The 26,746-nt window shown below is 44.1% G+C and overlaps 2 protein-coding genes and 1 long non-coding RNA gene across 3 annotated transcripts in view; 1 reads left to right on the top strand and 2 right to left on the bottom strand.

Moving 5' to 3' along the window:
• Positions 1 to 4,585: 4,585 nt before the first annotated feature.
• LOC123741591 (uncharacterized) lies at positions 4,586 to 5,459 on the bottom strand. Its single transcript, XR_006769039.1, has 2 exons — positions 4,768 to 5,459; positions 4,586 to 4,701 (listed from the first exon to the last, which is right to left on the bottom strand). It is a non-coding gene; the product is annotated as an uncharacterized lncRNA (long non-coding RNA).
• Positions 5,460 to 7,339: 1,880 nt separating this feature from the next.
• LOC106596360 (transcription factor BTF3 homolog 4) lies at positions 7,340 to 15,442 on the bottom strand. The gene is made up of 6 exons (XM_014187661.2): positions 15,222 to 15,442; positions 14,399 to 14,461; positions 10,101 to 10,214; positions 8,929 to 9,130; positions 7,674 to 7,739; positions 7,340 to 7,477 (listed from the first exon to the last, which is right to left on the bottom strand). Exons 2-6 carry the CDS (start codon positions 14,450 to 14,452, stop codon positions 7,431 to 7,433), a joined length of 483 nt encoding a protein of 160 aa, XP_014043136.1. The 5' UTR covers positions 14,453 to 14,461; positions 15,222 to 15,442; the 3' UTR covers positions 7,340 to 7,430.
• A 5,116-nt stretch (positions 15,443 to 20,558) lies between these two features.
• txndc12 (thioredoxin domain containing 12 (endoplasmic reticulum)) overlaps positions 20,559 to 26,746 on the top strand; it is a 15,961-nt gene continuing 9,773 nt past the window's right edge. The window contains 1 exon segment of the mRNA NM_001146379.1: positions 20,559 to 20,703. Coding sequence (NP_001139851.1) covers positions 20,607 to 20,703 — 97 coding nt within the window. The 5' untranslated portion in view covers positions 20,559 to 20,606.

The following is a 26,746-nucleotide window of genomic DNA, read 5'->3' as shown; positions in this document are numbered from 1 at the left end:
AAAAATTAAAAAAAATTCTAACTATGTATGCAGACCACAGGCGGCTGGTGGCACCTAAAGTGGGGAGGATGTGCGTCTAGTAATGGCTGGAATGGTAATGTGTTCGATACCGTTCCATTCCAGCCATCCTCCCCTTACCAGCCTCCTGTGACGCGGACACCTTTACAATTAGCTCCACCGTTCAGCGAAAATAGCATTTATTTAATAACCTTGTAAGATGCCTTTTCCAGGCAAAAGCAGAGCGGGGTACACATCACCCCTATATCATATCGTTAAACTAAGTGCATCGTCTTCAACCGATCGCTGCCCGCACCCTCCCGCCCGACTAGCATCACTACTCTGGACGGTTCTGACTTAGAATATGTGGACAACTACAAATACCTAGGTGTCTGGTTAGACTGTAAACTCTCCTTCCACACTCACATTAAGCATCTCCAATCCAATATTAAATCTAGATTTGGCTTCCTATTTCACAAACAAAGCCTCCTTCACTCATGCTGCCAAACGTACCCTCGTAAAACTGACCATCCTACTGATCCTCGACTTCGGCGATGTAATTTACAAAATAGCCTCCAACACTCTACTCGGGAAATTGGATGTAGTCTATCACAGTGCCATCAGTTTTGTCACCAAAGCCCCATATACTACCCACCACTGCAACCTGTATGCGCTCGTTGGCTGGCCCTCACTACATATTCGTCACCAAACCCACTGGCTCCAGGTCATCTATAAGTCTTTGCTAGGTAAAGCCCCACCTTATCTCAGCTCACTGGTCACCATAGCAACACCTACCCGTAGCACGCGCTCCAGCAGGTATATCTCACTGGTCATCCCCAAAGCCAACTCCTCCTTTGGCCGCCTTTCCTTCCAGTTCTCTGCTGCCAATAACCGGAACGAATTGCAAAAATCACTGAAGCTGGAGTCTTATATCTCCCTCTCTAACTTTAAGCATCAGCTGTCAGAGCAGCTTACCAATCACTGTACCTGTACACAGCAAATCTGTAAATAGCCCACCCAACTACCTCATCCCCATATTACTTACCCTCTTGCTCTTTTGCACCCCAGTATCTCTACTTGCACCTCATCTGCACATCTATCACTCCAGTGTTAATGCTAAATTGTAATTATTTATTGCCTACCTCCCTACTCTTCTACATTTGCACACAATGTACGTAGATTTTTATATTTTTATTTTCTTTTGTGTTAATAACTGTACGTTTGTTTATGTGTAACTCTGTGTTGTTGTTTTTGTCGCACTGCTTTGCTTTATCTTGGCCAGGTTGTAAATGAGAACTTGTTCTCAACTGGCCTACCTGGTTAAACAAAGGTGAAATAAAAAATAAATAAAAATAAGAAAATGCAACTCAATGCAGGGCCTTGTCCGAGTCAGAAATCACACCATATTCCCTATACAATGCACAAGAGAAACCGCCGGTCGTTAGCAGTGCCCTATATACACCGCCGGTCGTTAGCAGTGCCCTATATACACCGCCGGTCGTTAGCAGTGCCCTATATACACCGCCGGTCGTTAGCAGTGCCCTATATACCGCCGGTCGTTAGCAGTGCCCTATATACACCGCCGGTCGTTAGCAGTGGCCTATATACACCGCCGGTCGTTAGCAGTGCCCTATATACACCGCCGGTCGTTAGCAGTGCCCGATATACACCGCCGGTCGTTAGCAGTGCCCTATATACACCGCCGGTCGTTAGCAGTGCCCTATATACACCGCCGGGTCGTTAGCAGTGCCCTATATACACCGCCGGTCGTTAGCAGTGCCCTATATACACCGCCGGTCGTTAGCAGTGCCCTATATACACCGCCGGTCGTTAGCAGTGCCCTATATACACCGCCGGTCGTTAGCAGTGCCCTATATACACCGCCGGTCGTTAGCAGTGCCCTATATACACCGCCGGTCGTTAGCAGTGCCCTATATACACCGCCGGTCGTTAGCAGTGCCCTATATACACCGCCGGTCGTTAGCAGTGCCCTATATACACCGCCGGTCGTTAGCAGTGCCCTATATACACCGCCGGTCGTTAGCAGTGCCCTATATACACCGCCGGTCGTTAGCAGTGCCCTATATACACCGCCGGTCGTTAGCAGTGCCCTATATACACCGCCGGTCGTTAGCAGTGCCCTATATACACCGCCGGTCGTTAGCAGTGCCCTATATACACCGCCGGTCGTTAGCAGTGCCCTATATACACCGCCGGTCGTTAGCAGTGCCCTATATTCCCACCGGTCGTTAGTAGTGCCCTATATAGGGACTATGGTGCCTTTCGGGACTTCACCATCGTGTTCATGACCATGAAACGTCACCGATAGCCAATGTAAAAGCCCTATTTAAAATATATTGCTATGTAACCATGCAGTGATATGATCTATCCTGTTGGACCTTGGGGAATAAAATAGCCTATATATATATATATATATATATACATACATGGTCTGTGACTGAATACGGACCTCTATTCCCAACCTAGTCCAAGCCACACATTGAGGCTCTAGTCTGGACTTGTAACTTTAAATTATATTTTCAATAAAATAAAAAATAAAATAAAAAGGTGCAATATGCAGGAATCACGCCGCCATTTCCCGGTTGCTAAAATGCTAATAGTTCCCTTATATTCAGTTTTGGACAAAATAAGAAACGTGTAGCGTCGAGAATCATTGTACCATCTGTCTTTTCAATAACCCCATATATTGTATTTTTCAGGTGTTTGAAGCTGCTGTACAAAACCCAAAGTAAAAGACGCAAAAACTAAACTTAACGAGAATAGAAATAACGCACATAAACTCGGCGAAAAAAAGAAACGTCCTCTCACTGTCAACTGCGTTTATTTTCAGAAAACTTAACGTGTGTAAATATTTGTATGAACTTAACAAGATTAAACAACTGAGACATAAACTGAACAAGTTCCACAGACATGTGACTAACAGAAATGGAATAATGTGTCCCTGAACAAAGGGGGGGTCAAAATCAAAAGTAACAGTCAGTATCTGGTGTGGCCACCAGCTGCATTAAGTACTGCAGTGCATCTCCTCCTCATGGACTGCACCAGATTTGCTAGTTCTTGCTGTGAGATGTTACCCCACTCTTCCACCAAAGCACCTGCAAGTTCCAGGACATTTCTGGGGGGAATGGCCCTAGCCCTCACCCTCCGATCCAACAGGTCCCAGACGTGCTCAATGGGATTGAGATCCAGGCTCTTCGCAGGCCATGGCAGAACACTGACATTCCTGTCTTGCAGGAAATCACACACAGAACGAGCAGTATGGCTGGTGGCATTGTCATGCTGGAGGGTCATGTCAGGATGAGCCTGCAGGAAGGGTACCACATGAGGGAGGAGGATGTCTTCCCTGTAATGCACAGCGCTGAGATTGCCTGCAATGACAACAAGCTCAGTCCGATGATGCTGTAACACACTGCCCCAGACCATGACGGACCCTCCACCTCCAAATCGATCCCGCTCCAGAGTACAGGCCTCGGTGTAACGCTCATTCCTTCGACGATAAATGCGAATCTGACCATCACCCCTGGTGAGACAAAACCGCAACTCGTCAGTGAAGAGCACTTTTTGCCAGTCCTGTCTGGTCCAGCAAAGGTGGGTTTGTGCCCATAGGCGACGTTGTTGCCGGTGATGTCTGGTGAGGACCTGCCTTACAACAGGCCTACAAGCCCTCAGTCCAGCCTCTCAGCCTATTGCGGACAGTCTGAGCACTGATAGACCAGGAACGCACAATCCCTCTAACTCGGGCAGTTGTTGTTGCCATCCTGTACCTGTCCCACAGGTGTGATGTTCGGATGTACTGATCCTGTGCAGGTGTTGTTACACGTGGTCTGCCACTGCGAGGACGATCAGCTGTCCGTCCTGTCTCCTTGTAGCACCGTCTTAGGCGTCTCACAGTACGGACATTGCAATTTTTTGCCCTGGCCACATCTGCAGTCCTCATGCCTCCTTGCAGCATGCCTAAGGCACGTTCACGCAGATGAGCAGGGACCCTGGGCATCTTTCTTTTGGTGTTTTTCAGAGTCAGTAGAAAGGCCTCTTTAGTGTCCTACATTTTCATAACTGTGACCTTAATTGCCTACCGTCTGTAAGCTGTTAGTGTCTTAACGACTGTTCCACAGGTGCATGTTCATTAATTATGGTTCATTGAACAAGCGTGGGGAAAGTCTTTAAACCCTTTACAATGAAGATCTGTGAAGTTATTTGGATTTTTACAAATCATCTTTGAAAGACAGGGTCCTGAAAAAGGGCCGTTTCTTTTGCTGCCGAGTTTAGAACAGATCTACCGCTTCTTAGACTGGCTTGCAATGAGAATGACAGATCTATAACACGCATTTCTATGTGAATTTGGTCAAGGTCGCCCCAAAAAAGTTAAATATTGCCGCTTTAAGCAAGACCACCGAAACATGCAGATCCCAAATGGCACCTATAGGGCCCCACGGTGGACCAAAAGCCCCTACAGTCACTATACAGGAAATAGGTTGCCATTTCAGACAAACACACAGTATCTGAACCATTCAACGTTAGCTTAAAACAAGCAGATCCCCCACCTAATAAAAACACAAACAAACTATTCATGATCACAGATTTATTTGGTTTTTAATAAACAGGAGAAAAAAAAAAAATTGTATAAGACTAGACATGTCTGGCAGGGCCGGGAACATGTTGACATCCTACATTAAGGCCCACCTAGACATGTTGACATCCTACATTAAGGCCCACCCAGACATGTTGACATCCTACATTAAGGCCCACCTAGACATGTTGACATCCTACATTAAGGCCCACCTAGACATGTCTGGCAGGGCCGGGACCATGTTGACATCCTACATTAAGGCCCACCTAGACATGTTGACATCCTACATTAAGGCCCACCTACATCTTCATGTCAGATAGATGTACTGATAAAAAAAAAACGGGCCTCCCAAAACGCCATGAATAGGACCGCTTGTTAAAATACGAGACATGGATTTCTGTGTTACAGTTGGTGGGTATACTGGCTCCGTAACAAAATGGTCAACTATTCCCAACTACACTGTACACTACTTTTGACTAAAATCCCTATGGGGCCTGGTCAAAAGCAGTGAAGAGGGAGCCATTTGGGACAACACCAGTTTGATATGTCTTGTGGCTCAAATACTGGACGATGTTGTTCTTTCAACAGCAGTTGTGTGTAGATAGATAGATAGAGAGAGGGGCGGTCTGGGGTGGTATTGAGGCCATGTGAGAGAGAGAGAGAGAGAGAGAGAGAGAGGGGCGGTCTGGGGTGGTATTGAGGCCATGTGAGAGAGAGAGAGGGGCGGTCTGGGGTGGTATTGAGGCCATGTGAGAGAGAGGAGGTCTGGGGTGGAATTGAGGCCATGTGGAGAGAGAGAGAGAGAGAGAGGGGCGGTCTGGGGTGGTATTGAGGCCATGTGAGAGAGAGAGAGAGAGAGGGGCGGTCTGGGGTGGTATTGAGGCCATGTGAGAGAGAGAGAGAGAGAGGGGCGGTCTGGGGTGGTATTGAGGCCATGTGAGAGAGAGAGAGAGAGAGAGAGAGAGGGGCGGTCTGGGGTGGTATTGAGGCCATGTGAGAGAGAGAGAGAGAGAGAGGGGCGGTCTGGGGTGGTATTGAGGCCATGTGAGAGAGAGAGAGAGAGAGGGGCGGTCTGGGGTGGTATTGAGGCCATGTGAGAGAGAGAGAGAGAGAGAGAGGGGCGGTCTGGGGGTGGTATTGAGGCCATGTGAGAGAGAGAGAGAGGAGGTCTGGGGTGGTATTGAGGCCATGAGAGAGAGAGAGAGAGGAGGTCTGGGGTGGTATTGAGGCCATGTGAGAGAGAGAGAGAGAGAGGAGGTCTGGGGTGGTATTGAGGCCATGTGAGAGAGAGAGAGAGGGGAGGTCTGGGGTGGTATTGAGGCCATGTGAGAGAGAGAGAGAGAGAGAGGGGAGGTCTGGGGTGGTATTGAGGCCATGTGAGAGAGAGAGAGAGAGAGAGGGGCGGTCTGGGGTGGTATTGAGGCCATGTGAGAGAGAGAGAGGAGGTCTGGGGTGGTATTGAGGCCATGAGAGAGAGAGAGAGAGGAGGTCTGGGGTGGTATTGAGGCCATGTGAGAGAGAGAGAGAGAGGAGGTCTGGGGTGGTATTGAGGCCATGTGAGAGAGAGAGAGAGAGGAGGTCTGGGGTGGTATTGAGGCCATGTGAGAGAGAGAGAGAGGGGAGGTCTGGGGTGGTATTGAGGCCATGTGAGAGAGAGAGAGAGAGGGGAGGTCTGGGGTGGTATTGAGGCCATGTGAGAGAGAGAGAGAGAGGGGAGGTCTGGGGTGGTAGAGGCCATGTGAGAGAGAGAGAGAGGGAGGTCTGGGGTGGTATTGAGGCCATGTAGAGAGAGAGAGAGAGGGGAGGTCTGGGGTGGTAGAGGCCATGTGAGAGAGAGAGAGAGAGGGGAGGTCTGGGGTGGTAGAGGCCATGTGAGAGAGAGAGAGGAGGTCTGGGGTGGTAGAGGCCATGTGAGAGAGAGAGAGAGAGAGGAGGTCTGGGGTGGTAGAGGCCATGTGAGAGAGAGAGAGAGAGAGGAGGTCTGGGGTGGTAGAGGCCATGTGAGAGAGAGAGAGAGAGGGGAGGTCTGGGGTGGTAGAGGCCATGTGAGAGAGAGAGAGAGAGGGGAGGTCTGGGGTGGTAGAGGCCATGTGAGAGAGAGAGAGGAGGTCTGGGGTGGTATTGAGGCCATGTGAGAGAGGGAGAGGAGGTCTGGGGGTGGTATTGAGGCCATGTGAGAGAGAGAGAGAGAGGGGAGGTCTGGGGGTGGTATTGAGGCCATGTGAGAGAGAGAGAGAGAGGGGAGGTCTGGGGTGGTAGAGGCCATGTGAGAGAGAGAGAGAGAGAGGGGAGGTCTGGGGTGGTAGAGGCCATGTGAGAGAGAGAGAGAGAGGGGAGGTCTGGGGTGGTAGAGGCCATGTGAGAGAGAGAGAGGAGGTCTGGGGTGGTAGAGGCCATGTGAGAGAGAGAGAGAGAGAGGAGGTCTGGGGTGGTAGAGGCCATGTGAGAGAGAGAGAGAGAGGGGAGGTCTGGGGTGGTAGAGGCCATGTGAGAGAGAGAGAGAGAGGGGAGGTCTGGGGTGGTAGAGGCCATGTGAGAGAGAGAGAGGAGGTCTGGGGTGGTATTGAGGCCATGTGAGAGAGAGAGAGGAGGTCTGGGGTGGTATTGAGGCCATGTGAGACAGAATAGGTATGGTGACTGCTCTGACACTCATCTGTTCTACATGATAGATTGTGTAAGTCATGCTACATCTTTCTGAACAGATCCCACGTGATAGAGAGGTGTGTACTGGGTAGAAGATAGGTTATTGGGGGGGGGGGGGGGTACCCAGTGTGTTCTGAATAGAGGGTACTGAGGAAGGGTAGAGGGTTAAAAGGGTAGAATGGGCCTGAAGTTGGATTCATTAGTTGGCTTCATTCTTTGACGCTTCATCAAAGTTTTCTACGAGATCTATGGAGCAGAGAGAGAGAGTTACATGTAAAACTTCAGGAAAGTACCATTAAGTCATTTAGCAGAGGCTCTAATCCAAAGCTACTTACAGTAAGGAGAACAACATACTGCACCTCTACCAGCATCATATCACCCCAGAGAGCGCATGATATGCAGTCGTTTTAACAACAAAGCTGTGTGTAGTGAGAAACAATACCTGGAACATCGTCCTCCTCTTCAATATCTTCTGGTTTGCTGATTGACATCGTTTTGTTGTCAAGTACTGCAAATCGGGGGAAGAAAGATTTTTTAAAAAAAAAGGGGGAAATTAAACATTTTATTCTTGAACATAGCGTGAGGCCGTGCAACTTCCCGGGGGACGGGACGGCGTGAGGCCGTGCAACTACAGTGCATTCGGAAAGTATTCAGAGCGCTTGACTTTTCCCACATTTTGTTTTGTTACAGCCCAATTCTAAAATTGATTAAATCATTATTTTTACTCCTCAAGCTACACACAATATCCCATAATGACAAAGCGAAAACAGGTTTAGAAATGTATCAAAAAATAAAACTGAAATATCAGCCCCTTTCCTATGAGAACGACCCATCTCCGCAGCACTCCACCAATCAGGTCTTTATGGTAGAGTGGCCAGACGGAAGCCACTCCTCAGTAAAAGGCACATGACAGCCCGCTTGGAGTTTGCCAAAAGGCACCTAAAGACTCTCAGACAATGAGAAACAATATTCTCTGGTCTGATGAAACCAAAATTGAACACTTTGGCCTGAATGCCAAGTGTCACGTCTGGAGGAAACCTGAAGGATGGTGGTGGCAGCATCATGCTGTGGAGATGTTTTTCAGCAGCAGGGACTTGGAGACTATAAAGATGAAATAAGTACAGAAATCCTTGATGAAAACATGCTCCAGAGCGCTCAGGACCTCATACTGAAGGGGGGGTCACCGTCCAGCAGGACAACAACTCTGACTCAGCCAAGACAACGCAAGAGTGGCTTTTGGACAAGTCTGAATGTCCTTGAGTGGCCCAGCCAGAACCTTGACTTAAACCCGATCAAACATCTCTGGAGAGACATGAAAATAGCTGTGCAACGACGCTCCCCATCCAACCTGACAGAGCTTGAGAGGATCTGCAGAGAAGAATGGGAGAAACTCCCCAAATACAGGTGTGCCAAACTTGTAGCGTCATACCCAAGAAGACTCAAGGCTGTAATCACTGCCAAAGGTGTTTCAACAAAGTACTAAGTTAAAGGTGTCTGAATACTTATGTAAATGTGATAATTCAGCTTTTTAATTTTAACAACTTAGCTACAATTTCTAAAAACATGTTTTTGCTTTGCCATTATGGGGTGTTCTGTGTAAATACATGAGGGGGAAAAAAATGAATAATCTAACAAAATACAGAGAAAAATCAAGTGGTCTGAATACATTCCTAATGCAGTGTACACACTAAACCCACCTTGGCGTGGGAACCGCTCTGCCAGTTTGCGGAGGCTGGTGAAGCTGTCTGCCCCCAGCTGGCTGAGGATGCTTGGGAGCATCTCTGTCAGCTGTTTGTTCTCTGCATGGCCTGTGATGGCAAACGTGTTGGCAGACAGAGAGGCCTGCACCTTGGGGTTGTTGAAGTGGATCACCGTGCCATCGTCCTTAATCATGTTCACCTGGGAGGGGCGGGGGATAAAGACAGGGGAGGGGCGGGGGATAAAGACAGGGGGGGGCGGGGGATAAAGACAGGGGGGCGGGGGATAAAGACAGGGGGGGAAAGACGGGGGCGGATAAAGACAGGGGGGGGGGGATAAAGACAGGGGAGGGGCGGGGGGATAAAGACAGGGGGGGGGGGATAAAGACAGGGGGAGGGGCGGTGGGCGGGGGGGATAAAGACAGGGGGGGATAAAGACAGGGGGGGGATAAAGACAGGGGGCGGGGGATAAAGACAGGGGGGATAAAGACAGGGGGGGAAATAAAGACAGGGGGGCGGGGGATAAAGACAGGGGGGGATAAAGACAGGGGGGGCGGGGGATAAAGACAGGGGGGGGATAAAGACAGGGGGGGGAATAAAGACAGGGGGGGGATAAAGACAGGGGGGGGATAAAGACAGGGGGGGGATAAAGACAGGGGGGGAAATAAAGACAGGGGGGGGATAAAGGCGGGGGGGGATAAAGACAGGGGGGGATAAAGACAGGGGGGGATAAAGACAGGGGGGGGATAAAGACAGGAGTTTAGCAAAGCATTCTGTCCTGTATAACAGCAGGTGCACATTCCCGAAACATTGTCGTGCTGAACGTTCAGATAGAAATATGCTATGAAGAACAAAAATCATGCCTTCCTGACATGTAGAATACCCATCTACATCAGCTCTAGAGGAATTTCTATGGCAACTGAACAGAGCCCAGATTGGATTGAAAAAAAAGGTGTCAGCAATATGACTACAATTTTTACCGTAGATTTTCACAGGACAAGCTGTCTACCTATTTAATCATTTCAGAGGGAAAAAAAAGAGGTTGTTAACCCTTTCCCGGGACTTTCAGATCTACATTTGGCTGCCATGGCAAGAGGCTAAGTGTTGATTTAGTTGACATGCTCAGTGTGAAGATGGTAAACTCAAAAAGTTTCATCCTTGGAAGGACTTACCTCCTCGATACCAGCGATGTTGTTCACTGCCAGTTTCTTCAAAGAACTCTGGAGTTTTTTGTCGTCAGCTGTTGCCGTTCTGTGAACCACCTTCTTCTTCCTACGAGCTGTTCCCTGAGGACAACAACAACAGGTAAAAAGGTCAACATGTGCTTGTTTTATTCCAGCGGGACGAAGTACAAACATTTACCTGGAGCTAACTGCAGACAGCTCTACTGGGTGATTTGGGAGAAAAAAAAAGTCAAATCATATAATACATGTTTTTTTTTTTGCTAAAAGTATTTACAATCTTATTGAAACTATACGAATAGAAAAGGTTCAGAACTATAGAAATATATATAATGGGAAATAGAAATCCAAACTGGATGGACATCAGAGATTGATTAGCGGTTGAGGAAGGACAAAAATAAAATATACATTTTACGGACATATTTTGTTTATAGTATCTATAAGCTGGACGTAGAAGCCTAAGTGTTGTTGTTCATTAGTTTACTCCAATTAGGGCAAGAGTGGTAGGGTTGGTGGAGAAATACTGAAAATATGTGTACAGCACCAGTCAAATGTTTATACACCTACTCATTCAAGGGTTTTTCTTTATTTTTTACTATTTTCTACATTGTAGAATAATAGTGAAGACATCACAACTACGTAATAGTGTTCAATTAAGTGTAAAAATCAAAATATATTTTATATATATATATATATTTGCGATTCTTCAACTTTACCACCCTTTGCCTTGATGACAGCTTTGCACACTCTTGACATTCTCTCAACCAGCTTCATGAGGTAGTCACCTGGAATGCTTTTCAATTAACAGCTGTGCCTTGTTAAAAGTTAATTTGTGGAATTTCTTTCCTTCTTAATGCGTTTGAGCCAATCAGTTGTGATGTGACAAGGTAGGGGTGGTATACAGAAGATAGCCCTATTTGTTAAAAGACCAAGTCCATATTATGGCAAGAACAGCTCAAATAAGCAAAGAGAAACAACAGTCCATCATTACTTTAAGACATGAAGGTCAGTCAATGAGGAAAATGTCATGAACTTTGAAAGTTTCTTCAAGTGCAGTCGCAAAAACCATCAAGCGCTATGATGAAACTGTCTCTCATGAGGACCGCCACAGGAAAGGAAGACACAGAGTTACCTCTGCTGCACAGGACAAGTTCATTAGAGTTACCAGCCTCAGAAATTGCAGCCCAAATAAATGCTTCACAGAGTTCAAGTAACAGACACATCTCAACATCAACTGTTCAGAGGAGACTGTGTGAATCAGGCCTTCATGGTCAAATTGCTGCAAAGAAACCACTACTAAAGGACACCAATAAGAAGAGACTTACTTGTGCACTGTAGTGCAAACCATGAATAGGAAATGCAGGTGACCGATGAAACCACAGAACCTCTTTGAATGCAACACACAACAGATCGAATCTCCTGCACATTGGTTTGGACTCAGCACCCAGGGAAACGTATAGAGTATTTGGTCTTCACCCAAATATTTATTAACTTATTTTCTATCTCAAGCCAGTACAACGGATATACTAGTCTAACTTAAAGCAATCAACACGTTAGTGATATGCTGAGTGCCAACAGTGGGAACAAAAAGTATATTTCCCCCCCTCCCATTCACTCAGATTGTACCAGCCAAAATATTTTTTCCCCCCTCAGCTAAAAATTACACAAAACAAAGATGAGCATGCTCTGTAATGTTTAGAAAATAATTAATGTATTACTATTAAAGTAGTAATGTGGTCTATTGTTTAAATTTCATATAATTTTGTGACCCGAGGCTTTTAACCAAAATATCACAGACAAAACACAAATGTTCACCTGCCCCTTTAAAAGGGTGGGAGGTTACCGTGGTAACGCAACAGCTGACTAATAGCTGCATTGTCGTCTCTTCCCAGTTGAAACTCAAACATTGAAAAAAAATAACAAGCTTGTGAACAAAACAAATGTAAACAAGGACAATGTCTCACTTCAGTAGACTTTTGTTTCAAGTAAATTACACCAATTTTTTCGTATGTGTGCTTCTAATGGCAGAAATACTTTGGGGGAAAAAGCAACTGCAGCGTTTATGTTACTATAAATGTGATCATACTTCACTATTTGTATTCACAAATGAGAGTGAAATACTCGCAATGTGGCACCCTCACCAGGCCGCTAACGTGGCTGGTGAAATACACCTAACATGCTGACCACACCGCTAACGTGGCTGCTGAAATACACCTAACATGCTGACCACACCGCTAACGTGACTGGTGAAATACACCTAACATGCTGACCACACCGCTAACGTGGCTGGTGAAATACACCTAACATGCTGACCACACCGCTAACGTGGCTGGTGAAATACACCTAACATGCTGACCACACCGCTAACGTGGCTGCTGAAATACACCTAACATGCTGACCACACCGCTAACGTGGCTGGTGAAATACACCTAACATGCTGACCACACCGCTAACGTGGCTGGTGAAATACACCTAACATGCTGACCACACCGCTAACGTGGCTGGTGAAATACACCTAACATGCTGACCACACCGCTAACGTGACTGGTGAAATACACCTAACATGCTGACCACACCGCTAACGTGACTGGTGAAATACACCTAACATGCTGACCACACCGCTAACGTGACTGGTGAAATGCACCTAACATGCTGACCACACCGCTAACGTGGCTGGTGAAATACACCTAACATGCTGACCACACCGCTAACGTGACTGGTGAAATACACCTAACATGCTGACCACACCGCTAACGTGGCTGCTGAAATACACCTAACATGCTGACCACACCGCTAACGTGGCTGGTGAAATACACCTAACATGCTGACCACACCGCTAACGTGGCTGGTGAAATACACCTAACATGCTGACCACACCGCTAACGTGGCTGGTGAAATACACCTAACATGCTGACCACACCGCTAACGTGGCTGGTGAAATACACCTAACATGCTGACCACACCGCTAACGTGACTGGTGAAATACACCTAACATGCTGACCACACCGCTAACGTGGCTGGTGAAATACACCTAACATGCTGACCACACCGCTAACGTGGCTGGTGAAATACACCTAACATGCTGACCACACCGCTAACGTGGCTGGTGAAATACACCTAACATGCTGACCACACCGCTAACGTGGCTGGTGAAATACACCTAACATGCTGACCACACCGCTAACGTGACTGGTGAAATACACCTAACATGCTGACCACACCGCTAACGTGGCTGGTGAAATACACCTAACATGCTGACCACACCGCTAACGTGGCTGGTGAAATGCACCTAACATGCTGACCACACCGCTAACGTCACGTTCGCGGCAAAATACATTATTCAATCATTGCATCCACACTGCTCACGAGCGTCTGCGTAGCCAGGCACTAAAACAGAACTTGTTTCTATTTGTGACTGACACTTCACACGCTGCAAGTCCCTCCTCTCCCATCTCCTCATTGGTTGTTAGGAGCATATACCCACGTGGGTGATTGAAAGATGAACTGAGGTCCACACTCCAGTCGGTGGTGGTGAAGCACCTTAAAGTTCGTTGTCAACCACCATATAAAGTCCAAAGAAGAAGCCTGGAAGGAGGAGAGATGACTAGAAAAATATTTGGTTGACCCTTTAATTTGTGGATGAATTGTCAGAGTAGAGGACCTTGTGCATTTCAGGTAAAATAACCCAATGTTTATATCCCAGGACAAAATGAGCTAGCAACAGCAAGCTAGCAAGCTAAATTTCCATAAATGTTTAATGCTTTTCTACCTGTCCCCAAATTAATATTACTGGTTAAGAGTTCGTTTTGATATTTCAACACGTGTGTCCTGATCACGTCTGGTGTGGGTGGACAACAACCAACACGTGCACATACGTGCCCGGTCTAGTCAGGATCGGCATGTTATCCGCCAATGACAAAAATCGACACATTCGGCAGGTGTTAAATTTAGGCCACACCAACAGTGCCATCTAGCTGTGGAGAGGAGACACAACGAGGCCCTTACCAAACAGTAAGAGACAAAGCCCTGGGCCCCACAGCCAGGCAGGATGGGCCAAAGCATCTGTCCCATAATAGGAGTAATGTGTTCAGGGGGAAAACAAGACTCCCAGTTGCTTTGATAAGTCTAATGCCCTTCAACAAAACAGACAGACAGACAGGCAGTTAAGCTACTAAACCGCTGGCCTTCAACCCTGCACATTACCAGATATGGAAGGGTTCTACAATTTAGTCATATCTGTGTCATAACAAAATGTAGATTTTAACAGTAGAGATGATAATAGTAGTTACCTTTCCACCTATCCGGACCTGGGCCTGAAGTTTGGCTAGTTTCTCTTGGTTCATGGCTTTTATCTGGAAAAAAGAGGAACATGGATGAGTTGTCAAGAAAATATCCTCATGAATTAACAAAAATCAACAACAATATAAACAGGCCTACTGGATGAATGCAAATCAGCTTCACGTTTTATCCTGAATCACTGTGGAAGCTGTTATTAATGGACTTAGCTACAAACTAGGCACCAATTGAGTCTTATCTGACAGTTAAAACTAGTTTATTAGCCAACAATGTTCATTGTCTGGAAACACTACAAATCATCAGGTGTCCGACTCTTCAACAACAACAGAAACAATGCCTGTCAGCCAAAAACACACACACACACACACACACACAGATGAATAGTTAGTTACCTAGTTGGTTAAAACGTTACACCATGTCATTAACTAAACTAGTTAAACTAGCAAGCTAACGTTACCCATTTTAACGGTAGTAAAATGTTCGCTACGCCCCGTAGTGTCAACATTTGAGACTCAAGTTAGCCATAAAAATGTCGACAACTAACTAAAGCTGTCATTTAGCCAGTTAACCATCTCATATTCCTGACGAGCTAGCTAGTTAACTAACTAAAAATGAGCTTTTCTAAAATGTTCCTGCATAAAGCCACAGCTAGGATACCGTGGAGACTGTTACCTAGCTAGCATTGTAAACACAGTAGGCTAGGAGCTCAAAGCAAACGGAGAACAACGCTTACTGTTATCTTTTATCCTATATGCCGTGGTCCATAGCTCTAGTTGTTAAAAACACACACACACACGTATATATATGTATATTTACCTGTGTAAAAGACAGCGTCAGTAATTTGATCGATCAGTCCCAAGGCACAGCACTTTGATCCACAAAAGGTTCACAGCAGAACAGGAAGTAGCAGGAGGGAACACGAGGTTGATGAGGATGATGGCGAATCTCAACACGTGTCTTTTCTCTCCGTGGGTGAATTTCAGGTCGTTTTGGTGTTTGTGTAATTTTCAGCAGATGGGGATTTTGATTTATTGATTGATTGATTTAATGTATTAGTTTATGAATCATTTTAAAACACATACAGACTTATAGCCACAACATGAACGCCGTTTGTACTACAGTTGCCTGCAATGTGTTTCTGATGAGAAATCAACCGTTTGTGCCATTGTTGTGGTCCATATCACATTTGTATTTTTTTGTTTTGTTGCATGAATTGCCAGGTTTCCACCCAATTGGCGACATTCTAAAATCCGCATAAAATCGTGCATTTTCCCACCAGAGATTTGTTTCCATTGGTGATCAAATTGACTTGTTGCTCCAGATTATAGTATGTGTGTGATGACATAGCTTTGACGGTTAAATAACCATGTACCGAATAAAATAAAATACAAGTTAAATGGATTTCCATCGCATTTAACTCTACTGATTGTTATCTCACAAAAACCTGTTGCTTTAAATAGCGAGTGTGCCCACGATCATGTCACCAGAATAAAACCCTGGATATTTATTGGAAAGCAGCATCACGCTCATCACCTTGCACTTTGCCCATCCTGTAAAGTTATTTTACAATTTATTTCACCTGTAGCCTAATAAACTGCATGATTTCCGGGGGTTATAGTGGGATGACCACATGTCATCGCATGATTCCACGTTTACTTTCATATTATGGCTATTATATCAATATTTGCGCATAAAAGCGTTTCCACCACCATTTCTCGTATTATTATCCCACCTATTAATTCAATTCAATAGCACCTAGTATTTGGTTTTGTCGACATTTGGTAATGTTTGTTTACCGACAAATTTGCTGCTTCCATCAAGCCTGTCATTACATTTTTTTTTATCCAACATGAACTTTACTGGCATACAAAAATGTTGGATGGAAACATGGTAATAAAAATACACTCAGTGGTTACCGGCCTTTTCCGGTTTGTGTTCCAGCAACTGAATTCTGCTCTGCCTGGAGTACCCCTGAAGTACCCCCTCTTGTGCATTTAAATAGAAGGTCTATGGTCTCATGTGTCTTCTCAAGTACTCCCTGATAGGCCTTGTCGTCGAACATCTCATTCTAAAATCATGGGCATTAATGTGGAGTTGTTCCCCCCTTTGCTGCTATAACAGCCTCCACTCTTCTGGGAAGGCTTTCCACTAGATTTTGGAACATTGTTGCGAGGACTTGCTTCCATTCAGCCACAAGAGCATTAGTGAGGTCGGTTACTGATGTTGGGCGATTAGGCCTGGCTCGCAGTCGGCGTTCCAATTCATCCCAAAGGTGTTCAATAGGGTTGAAGCCAGGGCTCTGTGCAGGCCAGTCAAGTTCTTCCACACTGATCTCGACAAACCATTTCTGTATGGACCTTGCTTTGTTCATGGGGGCATTGTCATGCTGAAACAGGAAAGGTCCTTCCCAAAACTGTTGCCACAAAGTTGGAAGCACAGAATCATCTACAATGTCATTGTATGCTGTAGCGTTAAGATTTCCCTTCACTGGAACTAAGAGGACTAGCCCGAACCATGATACACAGGCTGTATCACAACCGGCCGTGATTGGGAGTCCCATAGGGCGGCACACAATTGGCCCAGCGTCGTCCGGGTTTGGTTTGCCTAGTTAAATAAAGGTTAAAAAAAAGAAAACACAAAAAACACCCCCGACCCATTATTCCTCCTCCACCAAACTTTACAGTTGGTGTAACCGATGTGAAATGACTAGTTAGTTAGCGGTGGTGCGCGCTAATAGAATTTCAATTGGTGATGTCACTCGCTCTGCGACCTTAAGTAGTTGTTCCCCTTGCGCTGCAAGGGCCGTGGCTTTTGTGGCGCGATGGGTAACGATGCTTCATGGTGGTGTCAGTTGTTGATGTGCGCAGAGGGTCCCTGGTTCGAGCCCAGGTTGGGGCGAGGAGAGGGACGGAAGCTATACTGTTACATTGGCACTATGCATTGGGACAGGTAGCGTTCTCCTGTCATCTGCCAAACCCAGATTTGTCCATCGGACTGACAGATGTTGAAGTGTGATTCAGAGAGTCCAATGGCGGTGAGCTTTACACCACTCCAGCAGACACTTGGCATTGCGCATGGTGATCTTAGGCTTGTGTGCGGCTGCTCGGCCATGGAAACACATTTCATGAAGCTCCCGACAAACAGTTCTTGTGCTGACGTTGCTTCCAGAGGCACTTTGGAACTCTGTAGTGAGTGTGGAAACGGAGGACAGACAATTTTTACGTGCTACGAACTTCAGCACTCAGTCCCGTTCTGTGAGCTTGTGTGGCCTACCACGTCGTGGCTGAGCCGTTGTTGCTCCTAGACATTTCCACTTCACAATAACAATAATAATAATAATAATAATAATAATAATAATAATGCAGTCGATCGGGGCAGCTCTAGCAGGGCATAAATTTGATGAACTGACTTGTTGGAAAGGTGGCATCCTATGACGGTGCCACGTTGAAAGTCACTGAGCTCTTCAGTAAGATACAGTGCCTTTAGAAATGATTCACACCCCTTGGCTTTTTCCACATTTAGTTGTGTTACAGCCTGAATTTAAAATGGATTAAATACAGATTTCTTTGTCACTGGCCTACACACAATACCGCAGAATATCAAAGTGGAATCATATTTTTTTTTTTTTTTTTTAAGTTTAAAAATGATTGTAAAAAAAAATGAAAAGATGAAATGTCTGGAGTCAATAAGTTATTATTGATTATTAATTAACCCCTTTTTTATTGCTTATTGTTAAATACGTTCATGAGTAAAAATGTGCTTAAAAAACACAAAGACGAAGGTTTTCCAATGCCTCGCAAAAAAAAGGGCACCTATTGGTAGATTTAAAAAAATATTTTTTTTAACTAGGCAAGTCAGTTAAGAACATGTTCTTATTTACAATGACGGAAACCGCTCAAGGATTTCACCATGAGGCCAATGGTGACTTGAAAACAGCTACAGAGTTTAATGGCTGTGATAGGAGAAAAATGAGGATGGATCAACAACATTGTAGTTACTCCACAATACTAACCTAAATGACAGAGTGAAAAGAAGGAAGCCTGTACAGAATAAAAATAGTCCAAAACATGCATCCTGTTTGCAACAAGGCACTGAAGTAATACTGCAAATAATGTGGCAAAGCAATTCCCCTTTTTGTCCTGAGTACAACTCTCCATATTTTCAAGCATAGTGATGGCTGTGTCATGTTATGAGTATGCTTGTAATCGTTAAGGACTGAGGAGTTTTTCAGGATAAAAAGAAACGGAATGGAGCTAAGCACAGGCCTATCAAAAGACCTGGCTCAGTCTGCTTTCCACCAGACACTGGGAGATGAATTCACCTTTCAGCAGGACAATAACCTAAAACACAAGGCCAAATACACACTGAGAGATGAATTCACCTTTCAGCAGGACAACAACCTAAAACACAAGGCCAAATACACACTGGGAGATGAATTCACCTTTCAGCAGGACAATAACCTAAAACACAAGGCCAAATACACACTGGGAGATGAATTCACCTTTCAGCAGGACAATAACCTAAAACACAAGGCCAAATACACACTGGGAGATGAATTCACCTTTCAGCAGGACAATAACCTAAAACACAAGGCGAAATACACACTGTAATATACACTGTAGTTGCTTACCAAGACAACGTTGAATGTTCCTGTGGCCTAGTTACAGTTTTGACTTAAACCTACTTGAAAATCTATGGCAAGACTTGAAAATGGTTGTCTAGTAATGATCAACAACCAATTTCACATTGAAGGATTTTGAAAAGAATAAATGGGCAAATGTTGCACAATCCAGGTGTGGAAAGCTCTTAGAGACTTACCCAGAAAGACAAAGGTGCTTCAACAAAGTATTGACTCGGAGTTGTGAAATGCCCCTCCCTACCTTCAGGCAATGATCCAACACTACACCCCAACCCGAGCACTCTGTTCTGCCACATCAGGTCTCTTAGCTCTCCCACCCGTACGGGAGGGCAGCTCCCGCTCAGCCCTGTCCAAACTGTTCTCTGTTCTCGCACTCCAATGGCGAAACCAGCTTCCCCTTGAAACTAGGACAGCAGAGTCCCTGCCCATCTTCTGAAAACATCTTAAACCCTACTTCTTCAAACAGAATCTTAAATAATCCTCCGCCTCACCCTTCACCAGCACTTGCATTTGACCCCCCCCCTTTCTAACTCTGACTCTACTGATAGCTACTTTATTGAGGAAAAATTTACTTTTTATGCCTATGATATGTGGTTGTCCCACCTAGCTAAGTCAGAAGTTTACATACACCTTAACCAAATACAAGGCCATCAGACTGTTAAACAGCCATCACTAACATTGAGTGGCTGCTGCCAACATACTGACTCAAATCTCTAGCCACTTTAACAATTAGAAATTGGATGTAATAAATGTATCACTAGCCACTTTAAACAATGCCACTTTAATGTTTACATACCCTACATTACTCATCTCATATGTATATACTGTACTCTATACCATCTACTGCATCTTGCCTATGCCGTTCGGCCATCACTCATTTATATATTTTTATGTACATATTCTTATTCATTCCTTTACACTGTGTGTATAAGGTAGTTGTGAAATTGTTAGATTACTTATTAGATATTACTGCATGGTCGGAACTAGAAGCACAAGCATTTCGCTACATAATAACCGACAATAACATTGTCGGTTATTGTGTGTAGATGGTTGAGAAGAAAAAAAAATCTATTGAATCCGTTTTGAATTTAGACTATAACACAAACATTTTTGAACTAAGACAAGGGGTATGAATACTTTCTGTAGGGCACTGTAGACTGTACAAAGAAGAAACGAGGACTTGTATTTTGAAGTTCGAACCGCTCCCCTCCTTCAACTCACTTTTTCCTGTTCGTCACTAGTTAACACAGCTACAAAGTAATAAACCCGCCTATTTTTTTTAAATATATATATATATATCTTTTTTTTTACACATTTTTACAATTAAAATGTTATTTTAAACCTAACCCTAACAACCAAACGGCATTATGTCCAACCCTAACCTTAAATGCAAAAATTCAACAACAACAACAACAACAAAAAATAGCTCATTTAGATTTTGTGGCTATGGTAACGGGTGGAAACCGTTTTTTTTCCCTATCGAAACGAACATCACTTCCGGTGTATTTCACCGTGTTGTGCTCCAGTCTGTTGGAAGAAAGGCCGACAACACAGCTACAAACATGCAGTCCCCTCTTGTGAATATCGCTCTGTTGTCCTCTTATGTTTTATTTTCTCTGACTCATATTCAGAAGGTTGCAGCTGAGGAGAATGCGAGAGGTAAGATTAGTCAAATGTAGCTCTGAAAACTAGCTAGCTAGTGTTTTTTTTTAATATTTTTTTTTAGCAATCATCAGGTCATGCTAACAAGATTCTTTGCTTGCTAGCTTGTTTGAGGGTCGTCACTAGTTACCACATCTACAAAGTCATACTTATGTCTAAACTCCACCTATTATTGAACATATATATCTTACTAAAATCTCATTTTGAACCTAACCTTAACCACACTGCTAACCGTATGTCAAATTCTATCTTAAATTAATTAATTGTTTTCAGGAATTTTGACGATATAGCCAAGTCTGACTTTGTGGCTGTGGTAAATAGTAACAACCCAGTTTTGAGTTATCTAACTTTTAATGCTTTATCAGCTTTGTGTTGTCGACGACACCATTTCTCGCCCGTAGGCTACCTGTATAATACAAACAAACCTCACCCATGTCTCATTGGGTGTGGTAATCTGATGAATCATGCTGTAGTAATACACATTTAGTTTTAGTATTACATTGTTATTGGATTTAAAGCTCCAAGAATGGCATTTCACTGTACTTGTACACGTGACTTTGAAAATTGAAACAATAAATTGGTATACAGCCTGAAGCTAATGCCTGCAAAATCATGTAAATGTTTCTTACAAGCCAGAATGTTAAATAAAATTACATACAAATTTACTCTTACCAGTTGTCTGTACTGTTTGTCCTTCAGCTGCTCGAAATTTTTACACAAAATATCCACAGGAATGTATTGTTTACATTACCTTTTTAGAGAGCTGGTAGGGAGGTACTGTATATGGTTCGGTTAGTCACCTTGCTAAAGTTAGTTTTTATATAGAATATCATCACATCAATAGCTATTGAACCAAACATGCCATAACAATGTAAATGTTATATTTGGAGTCAGGGGAGGATATTAACAAAGATGTTTCGAGCAGTTGGACACACTGCAAAGACAACCAATAGAGTACGTTTTTAAATGTAATTTTATTAAACCATTATGGCTTGTAATGAACATGTACACGATATTTACTTTCAGGCTGTCTATATTAATTCATTGGTTATTACAGCCTGAATTAATCAGACTGTATGTGGCTAGCCCAATAATGGACTGAAGGAGCCTGATGTTACTCTATACTAGTCCAAGGACCCGTACCTGTTGTCTTTCGAGGCAAATTTGCTTTGGAAGCTAAAAACAGCCAAATACTCATTTTTAAACGTGAATCGATTCCTAATTACGGTAAGGCTCTAAAAACCATAAAGCTATATATTTTTTTTTCATTATCACAACCAAAATAATTTCACAAATGCTAAATATACACTGTTTTTAACCCGTTTTTAATACAGTATTTCTCCGTGACAACACGTTTGTGGTGTCAGTCTTCCGTTTACATATTTTACATCCTAGTCATTTAGCAGACGCTCTGGATAAGAGCGACTTACAGTAGTGAATACATACATTTCATTTCATGCATTTTTTTTTTTCTTTGTACTGGCCCCCCCCCGTGGGAATCGAACCCACAACCCTGGCGTTGCAAACACCGTGCTCTACCAACTGAGCCACAGGGAAGACAGGTGTTAGGAGACGAACATGGCTTATTAACACAAGTAGTCCACTCTGTCTTCCGTCTGTTTTCCACAAACAAGCGCCGTGACATGAAGATATGGCCGTGTGTGGGAACCGTAACCCTATTTAACTTGGCGAGTCAGTTAAGAACAAATTCTTATTTACAATGACGGCCTAGTGGTGGGAACTGGAACACACTGTCGTACATGTCGATCCAGAGCATCCCAAACATGCTCAATGGGTGACATGTCTGGTGAGTATGCAGGCCATGGAAGAACTGGGATATTTTCAGCTTCCTGGAGTTGTGTACAGATCCTTGCGACATGGGGCTGTGTATTATCATGCTGAAACATGAGGTGATGGAGGAGGATGAATGTCATGACAATAGGCCTCAGGATTCTGGTCACGGTATTCATATTGCCATCAATAAAATGCAGCTGTGTTTGTTGGTACAGTTTGAAACCGGGATTCATCCGTGAAGAGCACACTTTTCCAGCGTGCCAGTGGCCATCGAAGGTGTGCATTTGCCCACTGAAATCAGTTAAGACACAGAACTGCAGTCAGGTCGAGACCTTGGTGACGACAAGCACACAGATGAGCTTCACCGAGACGGTTTCTGACAGTTCTGACATAAATTCTAAGGTTGTGCAAACCCACAGTTTCATCAGCTGTCCGTGTGGCTGTTCTCAGACGATCCCGCAGTTGAACGTGTCTGTTCTGAAAGCATTAGCTACAGATATGTAGAGTTAATAAGTGTCCACTCCTCTTCCATCAAACCCAACGAGTTGTGAGACTCACCAAATGATGCTGCCAATGTCCCATTGTGAAATCTATAGTAAAAATCCTGCACTGTAGCAAGTAGTCCTGCTAATGTCACTAGCTACTAAAATATCCATAAATACTAGACAAGCTTGCCATGGTTTTGCACTAGCTGGCTAGCTAAGATGACCCACCTTGCGCAGTACCATTTTTTTGTTGTTGTTGTCAATTTATCGTTCATGTCATGTTACCTGGCTAGTCTCTTAACAGGATATCCTTCTAAAAAAAAAGGCACTTTTAATTTTGTTGTCAAAATGAGGCTACTAACATGCATTGTAATCTGGGCTACCTGTCAGACTCCCCATTCAAGTGTATTCATTGATAACACGTTACCAAGGCGACGGAACGCTGTAGTCAGATGAGGCAATTTTCAAGCGTTTATAACGTGAGTTTTTAAGGGTGTGAGAACATGCTTTCTTAAAGATGAGCATATAAATAAATAAAGGCTGAGCTGTATTGTACATAATATTAAACGGCATATAAACATTCTAAATATATATTTTTTTTTTTGGCTATTATTTTTATTTATTTCAAGACTATAGCCTTCAAAGAAATACATTTGAGAAGCATTTGCGAGTGTGACACACTAGGCTGGTGGGCATAAAGTGCTCAGCATTTAAACATTTTAGTCGCATTAAATAATCTATACATTGCGCATATAGCCTGTGACTTACTTTTAGAATTAAATACAAATGAATTCATTTTTATAAACAGGAGTTTGGCTTGTCTGTGTCTTCTGGCTCATGGGATGGTGCCTGGAGAACGGAGAATACGTTCTCCTCACTTGTTGATCCGCTTGGGGATGCTAAACATCCTGGCCAGAGATGAAGCGTTATTTTTCTTATTCTTCTATAAGTAGGCCTAAAAGTTTTTAGGCAAAATAACCCAATCGAAACGGAAAGCTCCTTGAACGTGGGAATATGCCAAGCCAATTGGGCCAAAATCAATTATGCCATATTGTATACTGTAATTTCCGGACTATTGAGCGCACCTGAATATAAGCCGCACCCACCGAATTTTTTTTATTTTTTATTATTTTGAACATAAATAAGCCGCACATGTCTATAAGTCGCAGGTGCCTACCGGTACATTGAAACAAATGAACTTTACATAGGCTTTAACGAAACACGGCTTGTAACAGAAATAAATAGGCTTTAACGAACGTCTTATCATCGACTCATTAAGACCAAGCTCCCGTGCAGCAGCTCTATTTCCTTTTCCAACAGCCAGATCAATCGCCTTCAACTTGAAAGCTGCACCATATGCATTTCTCCGTGTCTTTGCCATAATGAGGGTGACAAAATGACTACCGTAATCAGAATGATGGGAAGTTTGAGAGCGCTCGATTTAATCTAAACAGTAAACAAAATTTGTTTGACCTTAATAACCCGTTCGGCAATTTCATTGGTCTAATGAAAGCTTCATGCCGGCAAAAAACTGAGCACGTCACAGAATGTGTTTTTTTGGAGAGAAAAAAAATTGAAAGCGGGAAAAATCCATATATTAGCCGCGTCGTTGTTTTAAGCCGCGAGGTTCAAAGCCTGAGAAAAAAAGTTGCGGCTTATAGTCCGGAATTTACGGTAGATAATAGAACGAAAAATGAACGAAACTGTTAAGAGATCTGATTTTTAAGTTTATAAATACTTTGCTACGATGACACAGTTATATTATTATATTATATGTTATATTCCCACCTTGTTCCTTTCTTTTAACATGTGGATGTAGGAAGTACACGATCATGCTTTCAAGATACATGTCTTTTCAGATTCAACAATGGTTATTTTAGTTGTGGACACTACATCACCCCCTCTCTTGGTCCTCATCTTTGTAAGTCACCTTGATTTAGCACCTGTGTGATTTATTATTATTATTTTTTTAATCAGTTTATTTATGAAAATATTTAGCGAACTCAAGGGGGCTATTAGTAGCGCACAGGTAGACTACAAATGCATGCTGGGCTGGGCATGCCATGAGCTGGGGAAGTCAGCGTTACTGGAGCGAAGTTGGAGCGGGCCAGAAGATGGACTGAATCTTGCTCCACACTCCAGTCACATGAAAGTTGGAGCGGGCCAGTAGGCGGACTGAATCTTGCTCCAGTCACATTGAAGTTGGAGCGGGCCAGTAGGCGGACTGAATCTTGCTCCAGTCACATTGAAGTTGGAGCGGGCCAGTAGGCGGACTGAATCTTGCTCCAGTCACATTGAAGTTGGAGCGGGCCAGTAGGCGGACTGAATCTTGCTCCAGTCACATTGAAGTTGGAGCGGGCCAGTAGGCGGACTGAATCTTGCTCCAGTCACATTGAAGTTGGAGCGGGCCAGTTGGCGGACTGAATCTTGCCTCCAGTCACATTGAAGTTGGAGCGGGCCAGTAGGCGGACTGAATCTTGCTCCAGTCAAATTGGACTGGCTCTTCTCACATGCTCTGGCTCCAGAGAAGTCAAGTGAGAGAAAGTTCCAGCCATCCTTGTGTTTCTGCCCCCCCACCACCACCAGTTAGCTTTCATTGTGTTAGCCAAAGGCCAGCGTGTGTGTCCTTGTTGATTTATAAAGTACATATTTCATATCTTTCATGTGTTTGTCTGCGACGATAATGTCATATTTTATGGTTACGATAATTAGTATTTTCTACCGCGAGTAAGCTACTCTGAGTTGGCCAGCTCTGTTTTGGTTTGTCGTATCATTTCGGACGTTTTAACCCTGTATTTGTAAAAGATAATGTCCCCCCCAGTGCTTTGTGTATATGTTCTGTAATTGTAGAAGTGTATGGTCCATCATTTTATGGGTATTACATTGTGTTTAACTGTTTAGAGGTATTCCAGTTCGTTGTGCTTGTTGTAGCCTTGTACTGAAGATGACGGCGCTGTGCTTTGTAGTACAGGTGCTGAAATACACCCCTTCTCATCTGCACCCCTTCTCATCTCATCTGCACCCCTTCTCATCTCATCTGCACCCCTTCTCATCTGCACCCCTTCTCATCTCATCTGCAACCCTTCTCATCTGAAATACACCCCTTCTCATCTCATCTGCACCCCTTCTCATCTCATCTGCACCCCTTCTCATCTGAAATGCACCCCTTCTCATCTCATCTGCACCCCTTCTCATCTCATCTGCACCCCTTCTCATCTCATCTGCACCCCTTCTCATCTCATCTGCACCCCTTCTCATCTCATCTGCACCCCTTCATCTGCACCCCTTCTCATCTGCACCCCTTCTCATCTGATATTAGTACAGTCACGTTGTATTGCGCTGAATGGTCCTGTATAGCGTTAAGTCATCAGTCATGTTATATATAGTCATGCATGTTGTTTATAAGAGATGTGAATTGGAGATGGTATTCTGTTAGTCACTCGTGTATCTTAATTTCTCTCTACTTACAGACCGCGCACACACACACACACACACACACACACACACACACAGCGGTGCTGATCCGTGCTTGTGCATCTATAGCGTGATTTAAACCACCTCAATTGGAATCTCAACTGTCAACTGTGCCCTCACTTTCTCAGAGAAATATATATTCTTTTAAAATTAATTTTCTCAATCTAAAAGATATAAATGAAAAGGATTTTGTCACCTGTTCTCAACACTCTGGCACCCTCCCCTTGCGATGATAGCAGGACAGCCTTTCCCCCCCCCCAAAAAAAAACATTTTCTGAGGTTGGAGA

This window comes from Salmo salar, chromosome ssa03 (assembly GCF_905237065.1).
Source record: "Salmo salar chromosome ssa03, Ssal_v3.1, whole genome shotgun sequence".
Lineage (NCBI taxonomy): Eukaryota > Metazoa > Chordata > Actinopteri > Salmoniformes > Salmonidae > Salmo > Salmo salar.
Note: the sequence above shows the minus strand (reverse complement) of the source record. Positions and strands in the feature narration are given on the sequence as shown.